Raw genomic sequence first — 21,285 nt, 5'->3', positions numbered from 1 at the left:
ACTAACGATAGCCGCTAGGTTAGGATTAGCATCTTGATCTACAGTAACATGCTAACTAAGCAGTGTGGAGAGAAAAAAAAATAACATTAAAAAAGTAAAACAGTCTGCAAAACTTTCTGCTTATATGTTGAAGAATACAGACAGTAGGGAAATAATTATTAGCTCTTCTAGTGCGCAGTAGGTCATGTGCTGAAAGGACAATGCTAATGATTAAATGAGGGAAATCTGTCATTTATTGAAAGCTTTTGAGCTCAGGTGCCTTTCCAAGTTATTTAATCATAAAAACTAGTATTGAACTGACAAAAATGGAATATTCCTTACAAATACACTTTTAAAAAAAATACTTTTATCCTGTAAGTTAGGTTGAGATGGAAGAAGGGTTGTTTGAGGCCTGAAAGGAAATAGCATTTGACTTCTGCAGTAGTAATTAAGTGGTAAAAATGTAGTGAAAAAAGTGAAGGAACACAAACTAAACTACATAATTATCTGCTTATTTGTGAAGTTCTGGAGATGTAACGGTAGTACTGGTCAGTTTCCATCTTAATTGTTCACCACTTAGGGATAACAACAGACAAATGTGATATTTTAAGACACTCATGGACACTTAAATCTCATTCAATATGTAGCATATATACTTGAATCATGTTTAACACAAATGCTTCCCATCCGTTTGTCCTATTTTACTGTATTTAGTTTTATTTGAATATACTCACCACACTTTTAGCCTGTGCATTAATTAGGTAACCTGCACTGTTTGGGTTTTTTTAAACTCAGGATCAGTTTCCAAGCCCTCTTAACTAGATTACAGCAAAAGCATCATATCCTCTTTCTTCTCTAACCTTTTTTCTTCTTTGTCATTTCACTTCCTACTTTTTTAGAACATTTTTGTCATGGAATAATTGTAAGTGTTGTTCATCGGAGCAGAACTGTGTGTGAACTGTTTCATATTTATTTTAAGCAAACTGGCATGACTTCAGAGCGTGCACAACACAGTAAAAGCTTACATTTTCAGGCAATTCAAAGGCAGATGTAACAAGTTTTCTGAATTTTTCTGTTCTACACAGATACGTGAGAGTTCTAGTCACCGGTATGACCTGTTTGTTACCAAACTCCCTATTAACTATTCAAGGAGGCCACAGGTGCCAAACAAGGGTGCCTGTGTTTGGCTCATTGGAGGGAAAAAAAGGCGAAACAGTAGAAAAGAACTGGACAATAAAAAGAAATCAGCTTAGGTTAACAATGGTGATAAACAAAGCGGAGGTGAAATGATATCAAACTTTTCTGGATCCTTTGTTTCTGGTATCAGATGAGATGTAAAAACACATTTTTGGATTTTGTGCATTTTTTTTTTAACATGGACCCTTCAGTTGGTCCTCTGAGAGGATTTGAAGTAGATGTGGATCTTGGTTTTGCCCTCTTCTTTTTCTTCCTTCTTTGCTTCTTTTTGCTCGTGACCATTGTTCGCTGTGCTCACCTGGTGCTGGACCCTTACAGTGCTGTTTCTGTGTCCACCTACATGGAGGAGCAGGAGGACGACACAGAGGAATGATGGAGACCAAAGAATGGTTCAGACTCCTCACCTGGAATCGTGGTTTGGTGACTTTCTCTGTGTGCCTGTGAGGTTTTATTTTGGATGCAAGTAATGGTTATTCTGAATCTTCAAATGAAGTAAGTGTGCTACGAAGAACTTTTAAGTGGTATTATTGGAAAGTGGCAAATATGTGCATAAAAGGATTCTTTGAAAGCATCGTGTTTCCTAAAATAATCTGGATTTTCTAAGCAAAACAAGTTAGTAAATATGCAAAAATATTTAGAAAATGCAAAAAAAAAAAAAAAGGAATAGATGCTGATATTTAACAAAGCAAGTCTCATTAGATGATAATAGCTATCAAGACAGCAAAGATTAAGGGTAAAAGTATTCTTTTAATTTTAACAGCCTGTCTTTTCTGACTGGAAGTGATATCATTTGGAGCGCTTTTTTGACAAGCAGCACCGCCCACCTCGGGTGCCCCGGCAACCACAGCATGCGCTACTCTTTGTAGCCAACCCTTAGCGTTAGCAACAAGCTAGTTTAAAATTTTGCAATCCACAGAATGGAAAGCGGTGATGGGTGAGTGTTTTTAATTGGCCTTTCATTAGTTGTTTCAGTTCAGTGTGTGTCACGTTTTTGAGGACAGTTGCAAACTATAGAATAATGTTTATTTTGCAGGCAGCCGCCGCATCCTGTCCGAAATATAAACACATTTCATTGCTCGTGCTAGGCTAACCAGCTAGCATGCTCTTGAATCTTTTTTGCTGCTAAATAAAACACTTTGAAATTGTGACTTCTTGAATTAATACGCTGACTTAAATAAATTTATTTTGCAAGTCTGCACATTTTGTGCTTTATAAACAAAATAGTCGTAAAAATATGGCCAGTGCATTTGTTTCTACTATGCTTCTCAGATGTTTACTAAGAAGATAATCATATTGCCTTATCAGTTAGAGCTGTTTTGCGCTCGTTTCTTTACTTTCTGACTAAACCTTCTGCAGTTTCTATGAATGAGCGAGTTACAAACACCTACCTTCACAGGCGGGCTGCCGATCAGCAGAAAGAAAACCGTTTGCTTATCTGCTTGGCCAAACTGAGCATGGGACATGCTGGATTCTTTACTGCTGATCGTCGTATTATTTTGCATTCGCTTGTTATTTTTTAACTTGATTTGATCTGGAGGACATCTAAGGGAAAATTCAGAAAGAGGAACTTCCTGTAAGTGTAAGATCTTCCCGCAGTTAAGAGGCCTCTGGAAAAGTATGGAGAGTAAATCGAGTGGTTTTTCTGGGTACTTATAAAAACGCAATCTAGATCATAATAAAAATGTTTGTATTTTATGGTTTTATACTCGGCTGTTATACTTTTTAAAGTTGATTTTGTGGCAAAGATTGACTGAGGCAAAATTATTTCATCTTTTTTACAGACGGGTGCATTTATGCTCCAACAAATAATGCCAAAATATTCCATGTCATGCTTACATAGCAACATATAATTTATTTTTATCCCATCTATCCACCTATTGAAGTCTCTATAAATATGTAGGGTGTATAAACTCTGTGATACTGTTATTCTTGTATTGCTTTTAGTAATAGTGTTTTAAAGTAAAAATATATAAATCAAAAACTTCAACAGCATTCTAAGACCTTCCTAAAATACAACAATTGAACTGTGCCTCCCTTAAAACATGTATGTTGTGTTTTCTGATATTGCATTCGGTGTTTGTTGTCTCAATCAGATTTGAGTGAATAAGCAGGTTCAGTCATTTAAAATGGTAGATTTCCTAATAAAATTATATTATTAAGCAATATTTTGATAGTAACGTGTTTGTGCTTTATATAGTCACCAATCTGACCTCTATTTCTTACACTGATTACATTTTTGAAGTCATTCAAGCTGTGTTATATGCATGAATTTAACCATTTAACAAGCATTTTATTTGTTTAATTGTTTAATTTTAGAGTTTTAAAAAAATGTGCATTTCAAGATATAGTTCAAGCATTTTATAAGTTCATTTTTTGCCCTATTTTTTTTATTGATTGTGCCTCTTAAATCCCATGGTGATGAATTTCTCCTGGCTGACAGCTCAATTTTGCGCCAGACTTTTCTGGGAACAGAATTGTCACCATCACTTTCCAGAACCATAATTTGTGTTAATATCGCCTCGCTCGGTCATTCAAGAATCATGTAAGCCCAAGTAAGTGTTGAGTCTGTCTGCTGATGGACATAAAGTGTGATGCTTTTCTGCTGGTTGTGTCCCCTCCTCAGAATGGAGGTCGACGGCTGGGACCCCAGTCTGGAGGACGAGTTGGGAGTTTCACTGGATGACCTGAAGAAATGGATTGAGGAGGCCGTGGAGCAGAGCGAGGCTGTGAAGAAGAAAAAAGCCCAGCTGATAGAGCTCGAGGAATGGGTGGAACAGAAAGAGAAAGAAGAGGCGAAGACAGAGAAACTTCTCAACGATGCCAACCAGTATGGAAGATGTTACTTTTTTTGGGTTTAACTGGTGTTTTCTGCCATTTGCTCATTTTGCCCCTCTGATTCTTCAGGTCCGTTTTGGAGTGTGAGAAGCTGGTGAGGGCAGCGTATGAAAACAACGGCCTCGTCTACCGAGAGAGCAGCTCAGACGATGAAGGCGGCGGAGGAGGAGGGCTCCCCTCTGAAGTCATCGAGATTGATGACGATGATGACGATGACGTCATAGCTGTGGGATGTTGTAAGTCACAGTTTTCTACAGAGTTACTGTCAGTGCTGCAGTAGCTGGAAATGCTAACACGCTTATTTTATCTCTCGCTTCTGTTCTCCACCATCAGTGGTTCCTCCAAAGACACAAGCGCCATCTAAGGACCCAACAGTGAGAGCAGCCAGCCGCGGTTTTTCCTCTTCTGATGACCAAGTGTCATCATGGACCAAGTGTCCATGATGAATGATTAATTAAATTATCTGTAAAACACAGTCTCAGGGCCTGAAATTAATATTTCCACCTCCAAAAGTAATTGTACACATGGCATCGTTTTCTGAAAGGTTTTCATCCACATCAACTCTCACAGTCTGGTCCTGAGTGTTGTATTAAACATGCCAAACCTGTAGGGGGCAGTGTAGCGTTAAGCTAAAACCTGTCAACCAATCAGATTTCTTCAAAACAACCAAGACTTCCTGTTAGGAATTAAACATGGTGCCAGAAGGTTCATTTGTGTGGGCTGAAAAACTATCAGTTTTTGAAAATATACATATTTCTAAGAACAAGCCATTTTGTCAACAGGATATTTATCCATTTTACCTCAAATATAGTTTTATATAAATTTAGCAAAACTTGTTTTTATGAATGAAATAAACAAAAAAAGTTGAATAATTTACATTAATTAAAATAAATATTTATAAAAAAGGCTTTATGGGTATATTTTTATAGAGCATAACATTTTAAAATATAATTCTCAAATACATCTTTACTACAAGTGTTGCGTGAATTGGTAACATAATTTGGAAAAATTAATAAACGGAAAATGTAACAAATAATAGAAGAAAAAAATGCACTATGACGTAAGCAAAAATAATCTCCTGCACCATTAAATATAACAAGTAAACATTAACCAAGGCTCAAAAACAAATGAAGAAGAAAGGAGCGCACTGTGACCATCCTCAACCCGTCTTCCACTGCATGAATTCTCTTATAATGTTCCACTAAAACTTGAAGTCCACATTGTTTCCAGCTGTTCTGACTTCTGCTCTTTCATCACCAGTTAAACGAAGCCTCTGCAGTTCTGCAGAAAACCACCCAGCAGGTCCAGAAGTTGGTCCAAATAGTCACCAAGCCCTCCTCTGGCTCGCCTTTGATACGAACAGCAGTGCAGTCTGTAGTTCAGCCAGGTGAGCACACGCAAAGCTTCTAGCTTTGTGGAGCCGTTATTGGTGCTAATGTTTGGATTTAAAAAAAATTGTATCCTGCAGGAGTTCAGAGCACGACACCAGCTATATTTGTATCACAAGCTCCGTCTCATCAGACGATGACGCAGACGCAGCCAAACCCCAACATAAAAGAAGACGAGCTCAAAGTGGGGATGAACATCCTGGGAAAGAAACGCACCAAGACGTGGCATAAAGGCAACCTGGTGGCAATTAACCCTGTTGGTGTGTTTCTTTTAAACTCATTATGAGCATCACGATGTTTTACACAGCTTTTGCTTCTTGCTCTGTGGGATTGTTTTGATGATCCAGAAGCTCTCTTTGTTTCCAGGAAACGGTGTGTTTAAGTACAAGGTGAGGTTTGATAAAGGCAAGAGTCTGCTGTCTGGGAACCATGTGGCGTTTGACTACAACCCCACCCTGGAGAGCCTGTACGTCGGGGCTCGTGTTGTCGCCAAGTACAAAGACGGAAACCTGGTGTGGCTGTACGCTGGAATCGTGGCAGAGATGCCAAACAACAAGAACCGGATGAGGTATAAATTTTATTTGTAGTCGTATAACGCAGATAAAGAAGAATTTATAGGTTTACGTCGGCAAGAAGTTGGTAATTACTCTGATTCTGTTTGTCCGGTTGTTATTTACAATTGTTACTGTTGCTATTCTTATTATCCCTAGATTTGTTTGTCTTCTTATGAGTTAATTTGTAACCATTTTGTCAATGTCATATAATTTATTTGTTGACTCCTTAGCACAGTATATTGAACAGGCACATTAATATTATAACATGGTTTTAATTACAAAGTTTTTTACAATTTGTCCTTGATAAGCAGAAAAGTGGCATTAAACAAATTATGCATGACATGTGTTCTCTGTCCTACTGATTGCTTGTTTTCTTGCTTGAAATAAATAAATCAAATAAAAAATAACATTTCCAAAAGTTCAATGATATACAACTTTTGTGTTTTAGGTTTCTGATCTTCTTTGACGACGGCTACGCTTCATATGTGATCCTTCCTGAACTCTATCCAGTTTGCAGACCATGTAGGATTTAACTTCTGTCTTTGATAAAAATAAATAAATGAAAATAACATGTAGGAAAAGAGATAAATGAAGAAGTGTTTCTGTTTCTTTGTGTAGTAAAGCGAACTTGGGAAGACATAGAGGATGCATCTTGTCGGGACTTCATCGAGGAGTACATCTCCGCCTATCCCAGCAGGCCGATGGTGCTCCTAAAGGTCGGCCAGATAATCAAGACGGAGTGGGAGGGGACCTGGTGGAAGAGCAAAGTGGAGGAGGTGGACAGCAGCTTGGTCAAGATCCTCTTTCTGGTTCGTACCAGCCACTCATCCGAATCCAAATGCCATTTTTCAGAGCTTCCAGATCAACAGTGTCATTAATATAACTTAGAAAGACGTGGCACTTTTATCGTGTAGAGTGTTTTTACACCGCTTCCTGTGTTTTCTTGGTGTTGAGCAGGACGATAAGAGGAGCGAATGGATTTACAGAGGATCCACCAGGTTGGAGCCCATGTTCAATCTGAAACTGGCTTCAGCAAACACTCAAGAAAAGAAGCTAGCTGGCCACCAGAGGACAAGGCCAAACATGGGTAACTGGACACAGATTTGCAACATTAAAAGCTTGTGTTGAACATTGTCAAAGCCTGACTTAATCAGAAAATCCCCCTGGATCTGTAAGCCAGGACTGGTTGGGTTTGAGCCTTTTTTATTGTTACTGTCATACAGTTTAAAGCAGTAATATTACATAATGCAAATTAATTACATGACCTGTTTTTACCATTTTACGGTCAACAATACAGAGTCACAAAAGTGAAAAGATGACAGAGGAAAGTCAAAGTGGAATCCTCGACCACAAATTTCACTTTAAAAAACTTTTATATAAAATCAAAGTGGTATGTTGCCCACATATCGCAGCAGTGAATTACCCTTTAATTACAGCACAACTAGTTCATAGTTAACATTTTTAAATTATCTTTCAAACTAAATTATTTCTTTTAAACCTTCCTGAATATAAAAATCTGGAAAACTGAGAATCAACTTAGTTTGAGACAATAAAACAGCTGTGATTGAACAAGCTTCACCTGTCATGATGAATTTTGCTGGACGATAAATTGTCCCGATAATAATGCGATAAACAATAATATTGTTTTGAGACTATTTTGAAGTGATATAATGGTAATGACATCATAATGCAAGTTTGCCCCCTCGTTGACTAATAAACTTAGATTTTGTTTCAAAATAAAACACAACCATAAACAATAAATATAGAACTACACTCAGTTGAATTCAGAATTTAAATGAAGATGTCAAAATTACCTTTTAGAAAATACTAATCATCAGATTAATTGATTAGTTGATTAAATGCATATTGTGATAGGCTCACTCACATGTTGCTGAGCTTCGACATTAATGTTGGACCAAACAGAGACCTGCCCAACACCTGGATGTCACTTCAGGTTGCCTTCACAAAACACAAAAGATGTACATTATATGATCTATTTAATGACTGTAACTTTGTTTTTTGTTTTTTTTTTACAAATATTATTCTAAAACTTGAATTAATAATACTTTAAATAGTGTTTTGATCAATAATTACCACATGCTCTTTTTGGGGGGAAGAAAGTTGGAGAATTTCCCTCCGTCTGTCACGACTTCTACACTGTCTGTCGCTACTTCCTCCAATCTCTAGGAGCACTAAGGAGTAAAGGCCCAGTCGTTCAGTACACTGGCGTCGAACACGTCGGAGTTTCTCCTGCCAAACCTCCTCAAACGACACAGAGTCAGCCGCCAGCGATGACTCTGATCCAGCAGCTTCAGCAGCGGCCGCAGCCCCAGCTCCTCCAGCAGGTCCAGCTGTCCCAGCAAACCCAGCAAACCCTGCAGCCACAAGCTCAACAAACCCAGCAAACCCCTCAGCCCTCACCGGCTGCCCAGTTTCAACGTATTGAGTAAGTATGAGAGCTGAAACGGTTAACTGCATTTTTTAAATATTGTGTGGATTATACAGATTTTTTTTAAAAAGTCAATTCGCTGAAAGAACAACTGAGAGCAGTAATTGACCTAAAACTATACCCAAACATTTTGCATTTAAAATAAAAATATATATATTTTGGCTGTAAATATGTTTCACCCAGAACTCCTAAAGTGGCATTAGGCTTTACCTAATTCAAATCATGTTAAAAGAAATAAAATTTTTAATCAGTTAGACAAAAAATAATCAATATGTCAGTCCTACACTACATTGACATTAGGTCAAAGAGGAAGAGCTGAGCTTTTCACATGTTGATGTCAAAATTATTGTTTTCACTGAAGCAACAACTTTGCTGCAAGTGATGCAGCATACACTATAGAAATGCTTTTCTAATGCATTTCAGGTAATATGATATTTATTTTCGAATTTAAAAAAGGAATTATTTGTTATTTTGCATCTTTTAATGGTTGCATGAAAGCCTAATGAATTGGAATGTTACCGCTTCAGAGGGGAGAGTATCATCCGGGGTAAATTTGTATTTTAAACAGGTTTTGTTAGACTGCAGCAGAATGATTGGATTTTTACACCAAACAGTCTGTAATAAGAACAGGTAAATAATGATCATCATCCAGATGATGGTTTCACTTCCCGTCAGGGTTTAACGATTACAAAGTTAGCTTCATGGGAAGCCAACTTGCTTTTTAATGTGTCAAGATAAATAATAATTATTTTTTTTCCCCTTTTGTTTTATCATCTCAAGAAATAAACATCAGATGGCAAAGAAGAGCACGTCTAATTTCATCCCTGGTGTCGGCGGGACGCACGCCTCCAAGATCCTGCAGGCTGCGTCCGCTAACGCCAGCAACCTCTCAGTGTAAGTTCACAGTTTTACATGATTAAATTCAGCAAACACAAACAAGAAAGTAGCTAATAAAGCTACTCAGATTCTGTTCTTTGAACAAAAATTAGCACCAGATAGTTTATTTTTTTATTTTTAATGCAGAAACAATGTTTGGTAAAGCCCCATTTTTGTACTGCTGCCATCTTGTGCTTAAGCCTGTTGTACTAACAGAATTTGGTGGATGATAATTTGTCCCAGAAGTGTTAACACAATAAATGATAAAATTGTTCTTATGAGACAATTTTCAAGTAATATAATGGTGATAATCCAAGAATACAGTCTTATGGACATTTAGGTTTTGAAGAGATGTTGCTCCTTTCCTGTCTCTGACAGTTTAACGCTTCCATACAAAAGTTTCCAGGAAGAACATAAAAACTCTTTAATTTTAAGATGAAAGCAGCTGATGTTCTGTAAGACTCAATGTTCTCAGGAAAGGACGAAAAACTACTTGGTTCTGTATTTTCATCGATTTAAGTGTTTTAGATAACTTTGCGTAGCTGTTTTGCTTACAACTGTTTTATTTATGAAGAAACAGTTGTCACTTTCAAAGTTATCCGAATCGAATTCAGTTTTTAAAGTTTTAAATCCACAGTGGAAAGGTGCAGAGCACCCCGAACACGCCCACGTCCTCCTTCACGCCTCCGTATCAGAGACAGACGACCGCCCTGGCGCCTCCCACTTCCATCGTCACGCACGCGATGGCCACCATCCCTCAGCAGCCGTCCTACAGAGCCCCGACGGACCGCATCTTCTACCTGGCTCACACCTGCCAGCCTGCATGTCTGAACCGCGTCCGACCAGCAAAGTCAGACCTGCACAGAGGAAAGAACCCCCTCCTCACGCCGCTGCTCTACGACTTCAGACGCATGACGGGACGACGCAAAGTCAACCGTAAAGTACGCACAATCCTTTAAAAAATGCTGAATATCCGAATTCATTTATTTTAAAATGACGGTTCTTTATGCTCAACCTCCAGATGTCCTTCCACGTTATCTACAAGGCTCCGTGTGGACTTTGTCTGCGTAACATGGGGGAGATCCAGAACTACCTCTTCCAGACCCGCTGTGACTTTATATTCTTAGAGATGTTCTGCCTCGACCCGTACGTCCTGGTGGACCGGCCTTTCCAGCCGCAAAGGCCCTTCTATTACATTCCAGACATCACTAGTGGGAAGGAGGACATCCCTCTGTCCTGCGTCAATGAGATTGACACCACTCCACCACCTAACGTAAAATACAGTAAGGATCAAAACCATTTTCCCCCAAATGTGGGATTATTTCATTTTTTTTTTTTCAGTCTTTTTCTTCCTTTGGTCAGTCGTTCACATGCCTAAGCCTTTCTTTCCCTGTGCAATTTATTTAACGAGCACAAACTTTCTCCAAAATCTTCAGTATGAAAATATTTAACTTCAATAACGGCTGATTTATTTTCAGGCATTGCTCTCGTCTTTCCATGTGTGTAATGGAAATCTTTAAATGAAATATTAGTAAAAGAAAAATAAGTTTGTCTAAGTACTAAGGAGAAACATGTCGGCTCCTCAAAATGGGAAAATAATCAAATTTGTTTTTGTGCATCTAGGATCTATCATTAGATGCAATGATATCCCATAACTCATTTTCATTTTGGGCCACATCAAAAATCTGAATGTTCTTACAGGGCCAGAATATATTAAACCCATTAAATTGCTAAAATATCAATAAATCGCTGTTTCAGCATTCAGTAAGTCAGGGGTGGCCAAGTCCAGTCCTCGAGAGCCGCCATCCTGCAAGTTTCAGATGCATCCCTGCTTCAACACACCTGAATCAAATGACTGGCTCATTATCAGGCCTCTGTAGAGCTGATCCCGGTCTGTTGGAGTAAGGATACTTCTAAAACTTGCAGGATGGTGGCTCTCGAGGACTGGACTTGGCCACCCCTGCAGTAAGTGTTTCTTAAAATTAAATAATATTGAACATCTTTTCTAACTGGTCAGTCCAGCCAGGATTGTTTTTGTTTTTTTGCAATCAAAATCAGAGATTTTCTGATGTTAATTTAGAAATATTTGTAAGGAATTTTTATGATATTTGCACTAAAGTATGTTGTTAAATGTGACTTTTTTTTTTTTTTTTTATTAATCGCCATATTGATCACAGATTAAGACTTGACATCAAGTGAGGCTGAGGCAGCAGTCATTCAAACCCAAAGTTTTTGGCCAATTTTGAGAAAAAAATTCAGTAAAATCAGAAAAAAAATGTGCGGATCTGTTAACTTTGTGTGAATTTTTCAGATTTGTGAAAAACTGGATGGACTTATTGATGTAATTTGGAGGCTGAAGGGCCACATAAAACTCCGTGGTGGGCCAGATTTGGCCCCCGGGCCTTGAGTTTAAGACATGCGTCATAAATGTTTTAAGATAAATAAAGAAAAGCAGTCCAGTTTCTCTCTTTTTTTTTTACATAACAGCAAATTGTAGCAAGTCATTCTCAATCTGTGTCAAAATTAAAATGCAGCAAATTAAAAACGATTGCTTGCTTGTGCGTTCAGCTGTACTTTGCTGCTGAATACAGTTTGTTTTGTGATAATGTGATACCTGACAGCTGTGCCTGACTCATTCTCTCCTCTCTCCACAAGGCAAGGAGCGAATCCCTGAAGACGGAGTATTTATTAACACCAGTTCAGACTTCCTGGTCGGCTGTGAATGTACCGACGGCTGCAAAGACAAGTAAGTGGAGATAATCGCCTTTATTTCAATTTGTCTGCTGCAGATAAGACCCTGGAGATTTGTCATGGGATCTTGGTATTTCTTCTTCTTTTTAATTACAGATCCAAATGTTCCTGCCACCAGCTGACCCTGCAGGCTTCAGGCTGCACACCTGGGGGGCAGATCAACCAGAGCGCCGGATATTCATACAAACGATTAGAGGAGTGCTTACCTACAGGGTCAGACATTTTCACCTGCATAACTCACTCATGTCTTTCATTCCCACACAGGCAAATAATAACTAAAAACGACTTTTGTCCTCGTGTTTAATGTGAAATTGTCGTCTTTCTTCCTGCTCTTCTCTTAGCATCTATGAGTGCAACAAAAGGTGTAAATGTTGTGCTCAGATGTGCACCAACCGGCTGGTGCAGCACGGCCTGCAGGTCCGTCTGCAGCTCTTTAAGACCCAGAACAAAGGCTGGGGCATTCGCTGTCTGGACGATATAGCTAAGGGATCATTTGTTTGCATTTATGCTGGTGAGAAACACGATTAGGACTGATGGGAAGACGGACACAATCAGGCTGCCATGCAGAATCCATGCATTGTCTGTCTTTCCTTCCGTTTTCCCAGGTAAAATCCTGACTGATGATTTCGCTGACAAAGAAGGTCTAGAAATGGGTGACGAGTATTTCGCTAACCTGGACCACATTGAGAGCGTGGAGAACTTCAAGGAAGGCTACGAGAGCGAGGCGCACTGCTCCGACAGCGAGGGCAGCGGCGTGGACGTGTCCAGGATGAAAATCCAGCCGTCCGCTTTGGTCTCCAGCGGCGCTGCGAGGAAAAAAGGCGAGTCCCAGCCCAAACATATGATGTGTCTGCTGTTTTTATTTGCAGCAGGCAGCCATTTTATCATACATGTTTCCTCGTCCCACAGCTCAGAGCTCCAGCTCTTCGGATGACAGCAACGACGAAGAGGAGAAAGATTCAAAGAGTGAAGATGAAAGCGACAGCTCAGACGACACCTTTGTGAAGGACAACTACTACACCCCCAGCTCTGTGTGGAGGAGTTACACGACTCGCGGTCAGGCCAAGGGCAACAAAGAAGGTACTGCAGATCCATCGCTGATGATCAAACTCAGCAGTAGAGCCTTGAAAAACACAGATCTGGAAAAAATGAAGAGACCACAGCATTGAAAACCTCCTGGTTTTTCCACCAAATACTGATTTCTAAACTCTTCCTGAGTTAAAACAGTAATATTGTTGTTTCTAAATGAATATCAACTTGTTTTCTTTGCATTATTTGAGATCTGGAAGCTCTGCGTCTTTCATTATTTTGACCATTTCTCATTTTCTGCAAATACTAAAGTTTTCTTGTAACTTCAGAAACATGTTGTCAGTAGTTCATATAATACAATAACAATGTTCGTTTTACTCAGATACATACCTATAAAAAGTAAAATCAGAGAAACTGACCATTTTAAGTGGTTTCTTAATTTTTTTCCAGAGATGTATATGTAAATGATTGCAGTATCTTTATTTTCTTTATGGTAACACCATGTGCCCCCCACACATTTGTCTTTTGCACGCTAAATATAAATTCTGTTTGTTTTTTTTTGTTTGCTTTTTTAATAAAAACTTTCATTTTAGAAAAACCCCTATTCTCACTGTGTTAGTCTTATTTAGAGGAAATCAACACATATTACTAAAACCTGAACAAATTGCTTTAATATCGCTAGTAGGTAATGTTTAATGTTTTCTCTCGTCTTTTATCGACTCGCCTTCATCTAATGCTTAAGGGTCGTTAATAATATCAATTTGGTAGAACAACCTATTTTATCACACTGTGATAAACAGTTGTAGGACACCAACAACATGCTAGCTAATCTTAAAACAGCAAGATGAATGCGGGTAGCCATGCTTTGCCTTATTACTGCCTGATTGTTTTGCTAAATAAAGTTAATTCTTGCTCTCCTGCTGCAGGGAGTCAGGACAGTAAAGATGGACTGAGTGTCTCAGCCAAAGGTCAGGATGATGAGAAACCGCCCTCCATGCCAGAGGAGACGGGGAAAAGCAAAGTGGCTTCCTGGTTAACAAGCCAAGGCCTGAAGAAGGTCAGTAAAATAAAACAAATAATATTAAACGATAAGACTATTTTACATCCTGATGTGTCCAGTAGCCACATGAAACAATCTCTGATTATATATTTTATTTTGGGTGATATTTGCTTCTATACTCTGTTCTCTCTCCCCAACAGGAAACTGGAGACAACAAGAGGTGTGCTGTAATTCCCAAACTCTCCCTAAAATTTAATAGTTGTTTTTTTCCCCCCATTTTAAGCTTTAATTAATTTAATTGCTCATGGAATATTCTTATTCTGCAGTCAAATAAAGACGGAGCAATCAAAGAAACAGGACGTCATGACTCTATCGGACAGCGATGATGTTCAGACGATTAGCTCCGGATCTGAAGACAACAAAGACAGAGAGAAAGCCGCTCCGGGTAAACGCAGTTAAAAACCAAACACCAGATCTTTCCTCTACATGTTTCATGACTTTCCCACGCTCTTCTTCGCTGGAGCTTCTGTATCCGGCGTGACCAAGAAGCAGGTAGCGGTGAAATCCACTCGAGGCATCGCCCTGAAGAACAGCCACAGTATGATGGTGAAACCGTCTGGGGGAGGAGTCGGGCCCAGCGTTCAGGGGAGCAAACCCGGCCACCAGGGGCAGCCTGGAGGAGGGGCAGAAAACGCTCCCAAAAACACCCGGCTGTTCTTCGACGGCGAAGAGTCCTGCTACATCATCGACGCCAAGTTGGAGGGAAATCTGGGACGTTATCTCAATGTAAGAAATTTTTCTCTGCGTCATTTAAAAGCAGCTTTCTGTGATCCAAATTGACATGCTCTTCTATTACCTGCATTGCAGCACAGCTGCAGTCCTAACCTGTTCGTCCAGAACGTGTTTGTCGACACACACGACTTGAGATTCCCCTGGGTGGCGTTCTTCGCCAGCAAGTGAGTTAGAAATGGGTTCATTTGATCATACTGGGGATTTACAGTTTAAACAGGGTCTGTAAGCGCTAATGAGGGAGTGTCGGAGGTCCTTAAAGAGACAGAGGCCAATTTCATGGATACGGCTATGAAGCAAAACTAGAGTCCAAAAGTAGCGGCTTTTGGACTATAAGCCGCTACTTTTTCCCCTGCGCTTTGAACCATGCTGCTTATAGCTTGGTGCGGCTTTTCTGTGGAATTGTCTTCAACCACCAGGGGGCGCTTTAGCAGGAAGTGAATCATTGGGAGTCAAAATTGGAAATCAAAGAAGAAAGTGCTACTTTTCATTTAGAACAAATACATGCTAGCATCAGGGACGACGGAGAAATTCCTTCAAACTCATATGATGCAGCTTTTAAGTTGAGTTGATCTGGCAGTACAGGAGGGAAATAGAGCCGCTGCAGGTAAACTCAGCGTGAATGAAACCACGGTTCAGCGTTGGAGACGGAGAACTGCGTCCTTAATAAATCCAGCAAGTTTATTAGGACGCAGCTGCCCTCTGCTGGGTCCTTATGGAAAACCGAGAGCGGCGAGATATGTTTCCAGTTTTTCTCAAAAAATTTTTAGTTGCTGCTAAATACGGTAATTTTAATTTATTTTTGACATAGAATTTTAAAAACAACTGCAGGTAAGATAGTTTTAAGCTTTAAACATTTCCTCTAGAAAATAATCTGGAAGCATCCAAGTGTTGTAAAACTGCAAAAGTATTCACACCGCTTCAACCTTTCAACATTATAGCCTCATGTTATTAAACTTCTAACGCAATTGAAGACAGAAACATTTGTTACTCGAGCTCTGGTTAGTCGGGAGCCAAAACATTTGGTAATGGTTTCAGTTACAAGTCTGACTATTATAGATCAGAAATGCCTAATAGTTTGTCTTTTAACTCATTTGCACCTTCGCTCTTCTTCTTATCGTTACATCATCTGATAAAGTTTCCTTCCGTCTCTTCCGCTGATGTGTTTTTTTCCCTGACTGTGTTGCGTTCAGGCGGATTCGGGCCGGCACAGAACTGACCTGGGATTATAACTACGAGGTGGGAAGCGTTGAAGGCAAAGAGCTGCTGTGCTGCTGCGGATCCACAGAGTGCCGTGGGCGGCTGCTGTGATCCACCCGGACTTCATCCCCTTCAACGCCGAACCCCGTTTAGATTATGTTTTATTAAGTTCTAGGAATTTTGTAGCATCTCGTTCTTTTCGTGTGTGTATTTTTTTTTACCAGCATGTGACTTAAGTGTCTGATGTTGTCCATTAAATGTTTTCTTTACCTCCGAATAAAGGTTTCATCAGTGACCGGAGCTCCTGCCTTGTTACTCATTTATTACTGCTTGGATTATACGTTTTTTTGTGTTTTCTGAAAAATCTCTTACTGACCAAAACAGCTAAATAGGTTTTATTTCTGCTCGATGTGACTCAAACTTGCGGAAGTCCAGGTTCTCTCAAAACGATCCGTTTCTTTCAATTTATCCACCCGGGCAGAGAGTTCGTCCAATCAGCTCAACTCAATCAAAAAAAAAAAAAAAAAAAGATAAACATTTGTCTTGAACGTAAAACTCGGAGCAGAAGCTGCTAACCTTCATCAGTTTTGGATGTTTTTTGGTTTACTCGAACATTTTTTAGCATGTTTTACTACCCGGCTGTTTTAAACCGTCGATCAGGATGTTTCTCTACGATCTGGTGAGTGAAAATCTTTTAAATCCTTCAGCAGTCCAGTGACGTTTCCACTAAATCTGATTCTTGGAGAGGTTTTTCCAAATTATCGAGGTTGATGTGTTGCATTGCTACTTACAAAAAATAAATAAAAAACTTCATACTGGTGAACTCTTTTAGTTATTTAAACTACGTTAATCTGTCATTACAAAAGAATAATCGTTATTTAAAAAAAGAAAAGGACAATTTTGCAAAAAGTGACAAAATCATGAACTACTCAATACATTATTATTATTATTATTATTAAAGAAAATGTATTGAGTAGTTCATGATTTTGTCACTTTTTGCAAAATTGTCCTTTTCTTTTTTAAAATAAATTTAAAATATGTCTACGCTTTTTACATTTAAATCTGTACCCTGTTCGATTTAAACACAAAATGGCTGCACAGAGTTTACTAGTTTTTGGGGGGGGTTTTGTCCTTAATAAAGAGATGGCAGAGTCCAGGTGCATCTTTAAAAGCTGACAAACACAAACAGGGCCTCTGAAGTCAAAACAAAAGCGCTGCAGGGTTTGATGTGTCCTTCACCAAATGTAAGATTTCTAAAGATTAAAGAGATTAAAAAAAAAAAAAAAAAAAACTCAGCTTGATTCCCACGGGTGCTCCTCAAATGTGAACATTTTATATATTTTTTAAGGTTTTTGACCAGCTTTGATTATAACTTTTAACTTAAAGACGATATAGCTCCTTGAATTATTAGTGGAAATCAAGATATTAGAATATAAAGAGACAAAAAAATGTAGTTATTTAAATATGTAAAGATTTTTTACATATTTAAATTATTTTGGGATGCTGTTGAAATCCCAAAATAATTTTATGCGATCAATCAGAAATGATGATTAAAATCTAAAACCAAAATAGACCTTTTTTATGTTTCCCCCTTCCAAATTCTTTCAAACTAAGTGTTTTAATGTATCAATAGAAAAATATATTTCTGATCATTTCCAGGCAAAATGTAATTAACATTACATTAATCTGTAATCACATATTTTTTTTTTAGTAAATAGAAGATCACTTCAACATATAATGTTTGTTAATTAATTATAATAAAGACCTTATATGTTGTTCCTTGTCATTTTGATCAGCTTCAAATGCTGATCCGTTTGTGAATTTGACAATTAGCTCTGCCTTCTGTTTTTAATTCAGCAGTAAATGAATTATTTACATTTCAGGCTGGTTGCCACAAAAGGCATCAAAGTTCCTCGGAGGGATTTCCTGAAAGTCAACGTGAAAAGGAGTTGGTGAGTATTTTTTTTTAAAACTGTAGTTGCTTTATTCAGTGTATGACAGTTTTATTTGTTCCACCGTTTATGCAAAAGGTGATAAAGTGGAAAACAGTTAAAGTTTTATTAAGGTAAGAAACAGAAAAATACTACAACTGAAAAATGCAAATTGTTGAAATATAATAAACCAATCAAATTTTTTGATTTTGTAGGGAAGATGCATTTTTTTACAACAGCTTTCATGCAGCATGTTATGAGAAGTTTTGAGTCAAAGGAGGTTTTTCGTGGCGTTTATTTCAGAGTTTAGGAGATTGATGTGTTTTTGGTCAGGACTCTGACAGCATCACTTTGAATGAGCTGTAACTTCCTGATTTGGGTTTTACAGAGCCCTGCACAGATAGCAAGTTTCTAACCAAGTGGAAAATAAGCATTTAACTGTGCTTTTTACCCACATTGCAAAAAACATAATTAAAGACACACTCCACGACTGCACTCTGTTGTCATGTGGCGACAAGTAAATCTAAAGTTGCATTAACAAAAAGCAGCGTTTGGAGAACGGAGCCTTGAGGAATCCCACAATCGATTGTCAGTCACGTTTATAATTAAGGCGACACAAAGTCATCTGGGTTTCTCAAACAAACCAACCGGAGGACTGATGACGTTAACGAAGCTGTTGCCTTGGCAGCGATGACATCATGAACTACCTGCTGGAGCGGGTCGCCCCGCCTCAACCCGGCCTGCCGCGACCCCGCTTCTCCCTCTACCTCTCCTCACAGCTGCAGTACGGCATCATCCTGGTCTACCACCGGCAGTGCACCATCTTTCTGGGTGAGAAAAACTACAAAACGCTGAAAGGTTTTGGGGGGGAAAAAAGCAGTGATGGAGTTCAAGACAAACTTTTTCCCTTCCAGAGGAAGTCCAATCCATTCTGGGCCAGCTGTTGAAACAAAGAAGCTCAGGAAAAACGGATCTTTCCGGCCCAAGCAAGTATGAACATTTGCTTTAATATAGTAAAGTAAACACACGTTTCTTCTTCTTCTTCGTCTTTGTCTTCTTCCTCTTCTTCTTCTGCTTTAAGTCCTGTTTTATTCATTCAAGGTCAGCTGCAGTCCTGCCTGATGCCCTGTTTCTCATGGAGGAGACGGAAGGCGCTCCGGATCCTTTATTTGGAGCGATGCTCCTCCAGGACACGATGCCCAGCCCGACGCAGCTGATGCAGGTGCCGACCGACAGGAAACGAGCGGCGAGCCCGATGCACGTCGCTCGGGATAACTGAGGGTTTTTTTTTCCTGCCTTCTGTGTCAGATGAATTGGGAAGCTCTGCGAGAATCGTCTCCCGAGCTTCATGAACGGAGCAGATCAGCTATTTCTGCTTCTCCACATCTGGAAAATGGCAAGACTGTCCTTTATGTGCTGCAGCTACATTACGTGGTGGTGGGAGTGTCATGGTTTGGTTCTAGTGTCAGGAAGGAAACGTTCCTCACCTTCCATCGCCTCATTTTTCCCTCCTGTCTTCACCGGATTGTGTGACAGCCAAACGATGAGTTGTGTTTTTTTTTTTTTTTTTCCCCCTCAGGCATCTCCGCTTCCCCAGAATCCATCACTCTGAGCGAGCCGATACTCGCTGCCGCTGCCCCCGCCGCCGAGGTTCGCCTGCTGGCTGAAAAACTATAAAAACGCTTTCAGTCTATTTTTTCCTCACGGCCATTTTTTTCTCTCTCATTTAGTTTGATGAGGAAGACTTCACTGATGATCTTCCACAAACTGTCGATTTACTCCTGGACCAGCTGGGTCACTTTCAAGAAGGTTTGAGGAAGATTTTGTTTCTCAGCTGTAGTGTAAGTTACCTGCTGCTTAATTAATGGAGGAGCTGCTGCGTTGTCAACAGGAGGTTTGGAGCCAATACAAGAAGAGATGAGAGAGGAGGAGGAGGAGAGCGAGAAGATGAAGGAAATGACTCCATCCATCGCAGAGTAACGCCTCCCTCCTCGCGTACAAACACAAATGAGAAGAAACAAAATCCGACCGACTGTTTTATCCTTCAGCCTGCAGCCGCCCACCGTCTCCAGCGAGGGCCCTGAGCTGCTGCCTCTGGAGGAGCCGGGCCCCTCTGGGGAAACCCCCTTAACGCCCAGAGACCCGGTCGCCCGGGTGCCGGCGGCCGGCGTCCCCTCACCGCCGTCTGCAGCGCGGCGACGACGCAGGAGCCCCGAGTTAGAGGCGCGTTCTCTCTTTTTGTTGTTCTTCTAAACAACTGTAGTTTTTACTCAATCATAATTGCATGATTAAATATATCTTTATATGTTTTAATACAGATTATCCACTATGCAAAAGTCATGCTTCCGTTTTGGTTTCAGCCGTTTCTAAAAACAGCCCAAGTTCTTAAAATAAAACACAGAATTTTTCGGGGGGGAATAAGTTTTTTGTGCTCTGAATGTAATGTCACAAATCTGCAATCACTGAACGTCACCTAGAAACCCAAGCTGAGCTCCAGAACGTCTGATCAGCCGGTTTTACCTCTGTGTGTGCTGTACAATGGCTGCTGGAAAAGACAAGTGGTTTGTTGTCGACTTACCATCCAGAAACCACTTGCTGCATTCTTGCTAGTTGTGCAGGAGGCTCCACTTCTGCTTTCTGCTTTTCAAAGATGTACAGCTGTATAATTGCTCATCTGTTTGCAGCTGTGAGTGTAAACGTTGAGTTGGGGGCGTGGCCAGCAGCAGTTTACTTGGATTTAAAGTGACAAGACGCCCTAAACCATCTCATTCTGAAAGGAACTCAAAATAAGCAGAACTGATCAGACTAAAATCTTATTATCTAAGAATTATTTTGTGCACAATATGTAATGAACATGTTTTATATAGATCTATTGTAACCTGTTGAAGGAAGCTTAATGGGTCACCTTCAAGTCAGTCAGTTTTAGAGGCTGGTTGTGTCCCAGAGGAGCTAAATTTAAAGTGACAGTACCAACAATCGCCCCTCCTACAGATCTGCTTATTTCAGAGTCTTTACGCCTTGTCCAATTAACACCCAGGATAATTACTAAGCCATGATGAAAAATGACACAAATTGTTTTCATTAGTTAATTTTTTCTTGTTGTCTCATTAAAACATTGTGCTCTTGTCTTATGGCTGAGCAGGGAACACAAAAACATCTCATGACATCATCTCACAGTTTCAACATGCTTTAACGTTGCTTCTGCACTATAAATCCCCTCCTGCCGCCATCTTCCCATCATCAATCACCTGGTTTTTTTAAAATGTTGTGTCCCATTGCGCTCACCCCGCCAGGAGGTCCAACCTGA

General features: G+C 39.7%; 2 protein-coding genes and 1 pseudogene across 2 annotated transcripts in view; all 3 read left to right on the top strand.

The window, feature by feature from the left end:
• The first annotated feature begins 519 nt into the window (after positions 1-519).
• LOC148155016 (cortexin domain-containing 1 protein pseudogene) lies at positions 520-2,094 on the top strand (annotated as a pseudogene).
• On the top strand, positions 2,013-16,347 carry setdb1b (SET domain bifurcated histone lysine methyltransferase 1b). The gene is made up of 25 exons (XM_014994075.2): positions 2,013-2,110; positions 3,800-4,003; positions 4,081-4,247; positions 4,345-4,385; positions 5,272-5,398; positions 5,480-5,659; positions 5,766-5,967; positions 6,402-6,475; positions 6,572-6,762; positions 6,911-7,040; positions 8,141-8,399; positions 9,183-9,296; positions 9,916-10,219; positions 10,300-10,561; positions 11,934-12,024; positions 12,126-12,242; positions 12,371-12,540; positions 12,635-12,850; positions 12,939-13,109; positions 13,985-14,115; positions 14,259-14,278; positions 14,385-14,503; positions 14,582-14,844; positions 14,926-15,014; positions 16,041-16,347. The coding sequence occupies exons 1-25, from the start codon at positions 2,094-2,096 to the stop codon at positions 16,156-16,158; spliced, it is 3,777 nt and encodes a 1,258-aa protein (XP_014849561.2). The 5' UTR covers positions 2,013-2,093; the 3' UTR covers positions 16,159-16,347.
• A 141-nt stretch (positions 16,348-16,488) lies between these two features.
• LOC106922008 (meiotic recombination protein REC8 homolog) overlaps positions 16,489-21,285 on the top strand; it is a 7,362-nt gene continuing 2,565 nt past the window's right edge. Inside the window, exons 1-11 of the mRNA XM_088013916.1 lie at positions 16,489-16,726; positions 17,931-17,999; positions 18,667-18,809; positions 18,893-18,968; positions 19,080-19,200; positions 19,287-19,374; positions 19,558-19,628; positions 19,709-19,787; positions 19,870-19,954; positions 20,027-20,201; positions 21,272-21,285. The exon at positions 21,272-21,285 is cut by the window's right edge and continues 182 nt beyond it. Of these exons, the coding sequence (XP_087870042.1) occupies positions 16,671-16,726; positions 17,931-17,999; positions 18,667-18,809; positions 18,893-18,968; positions 19,080-19,200; positions 19,287-19,374; positions 19,558-19,628; positions 19,709-19,787; positions 19,870-19,954; positions 20,027-20,201; positions 21,272-21,285 (977 nt within the window). The 5' untranslated portion in view covers positions 16,489-16,670. The remainder of the gene's footprint in view (positions 16,727-17,930; positions 18,000-18,666; positions 18,810-18,892; positions 18,969-19,079; positions 19,201-19,286; positions 19,375-19,557; positions 19,629-19,708; positions 19,788-19,869; positions 19,955-20,026; positions 20,202-21,271) is intronic.

The sequence above is a fragment of the Poecilia mexicana genome, unplaced genomic scaffold (genome assembly GCF_051168715.1).
Source record: "Poecilia mexicana isolate PSO_F unplaced genomic scaffold, ASM5116871v1 scaffold_16, whole genome shotgun sequence".
NCBI classification, from domain to species: Eukaryota; Metazoa; Chordata; class Actinopteri; order Cyprinodontiformes; family Poeciliidae; genus Poecilia; species Poecilia mexicana.
This window is presented reverse-complemented; position numbering and strand designations above follow the sequence as displayed.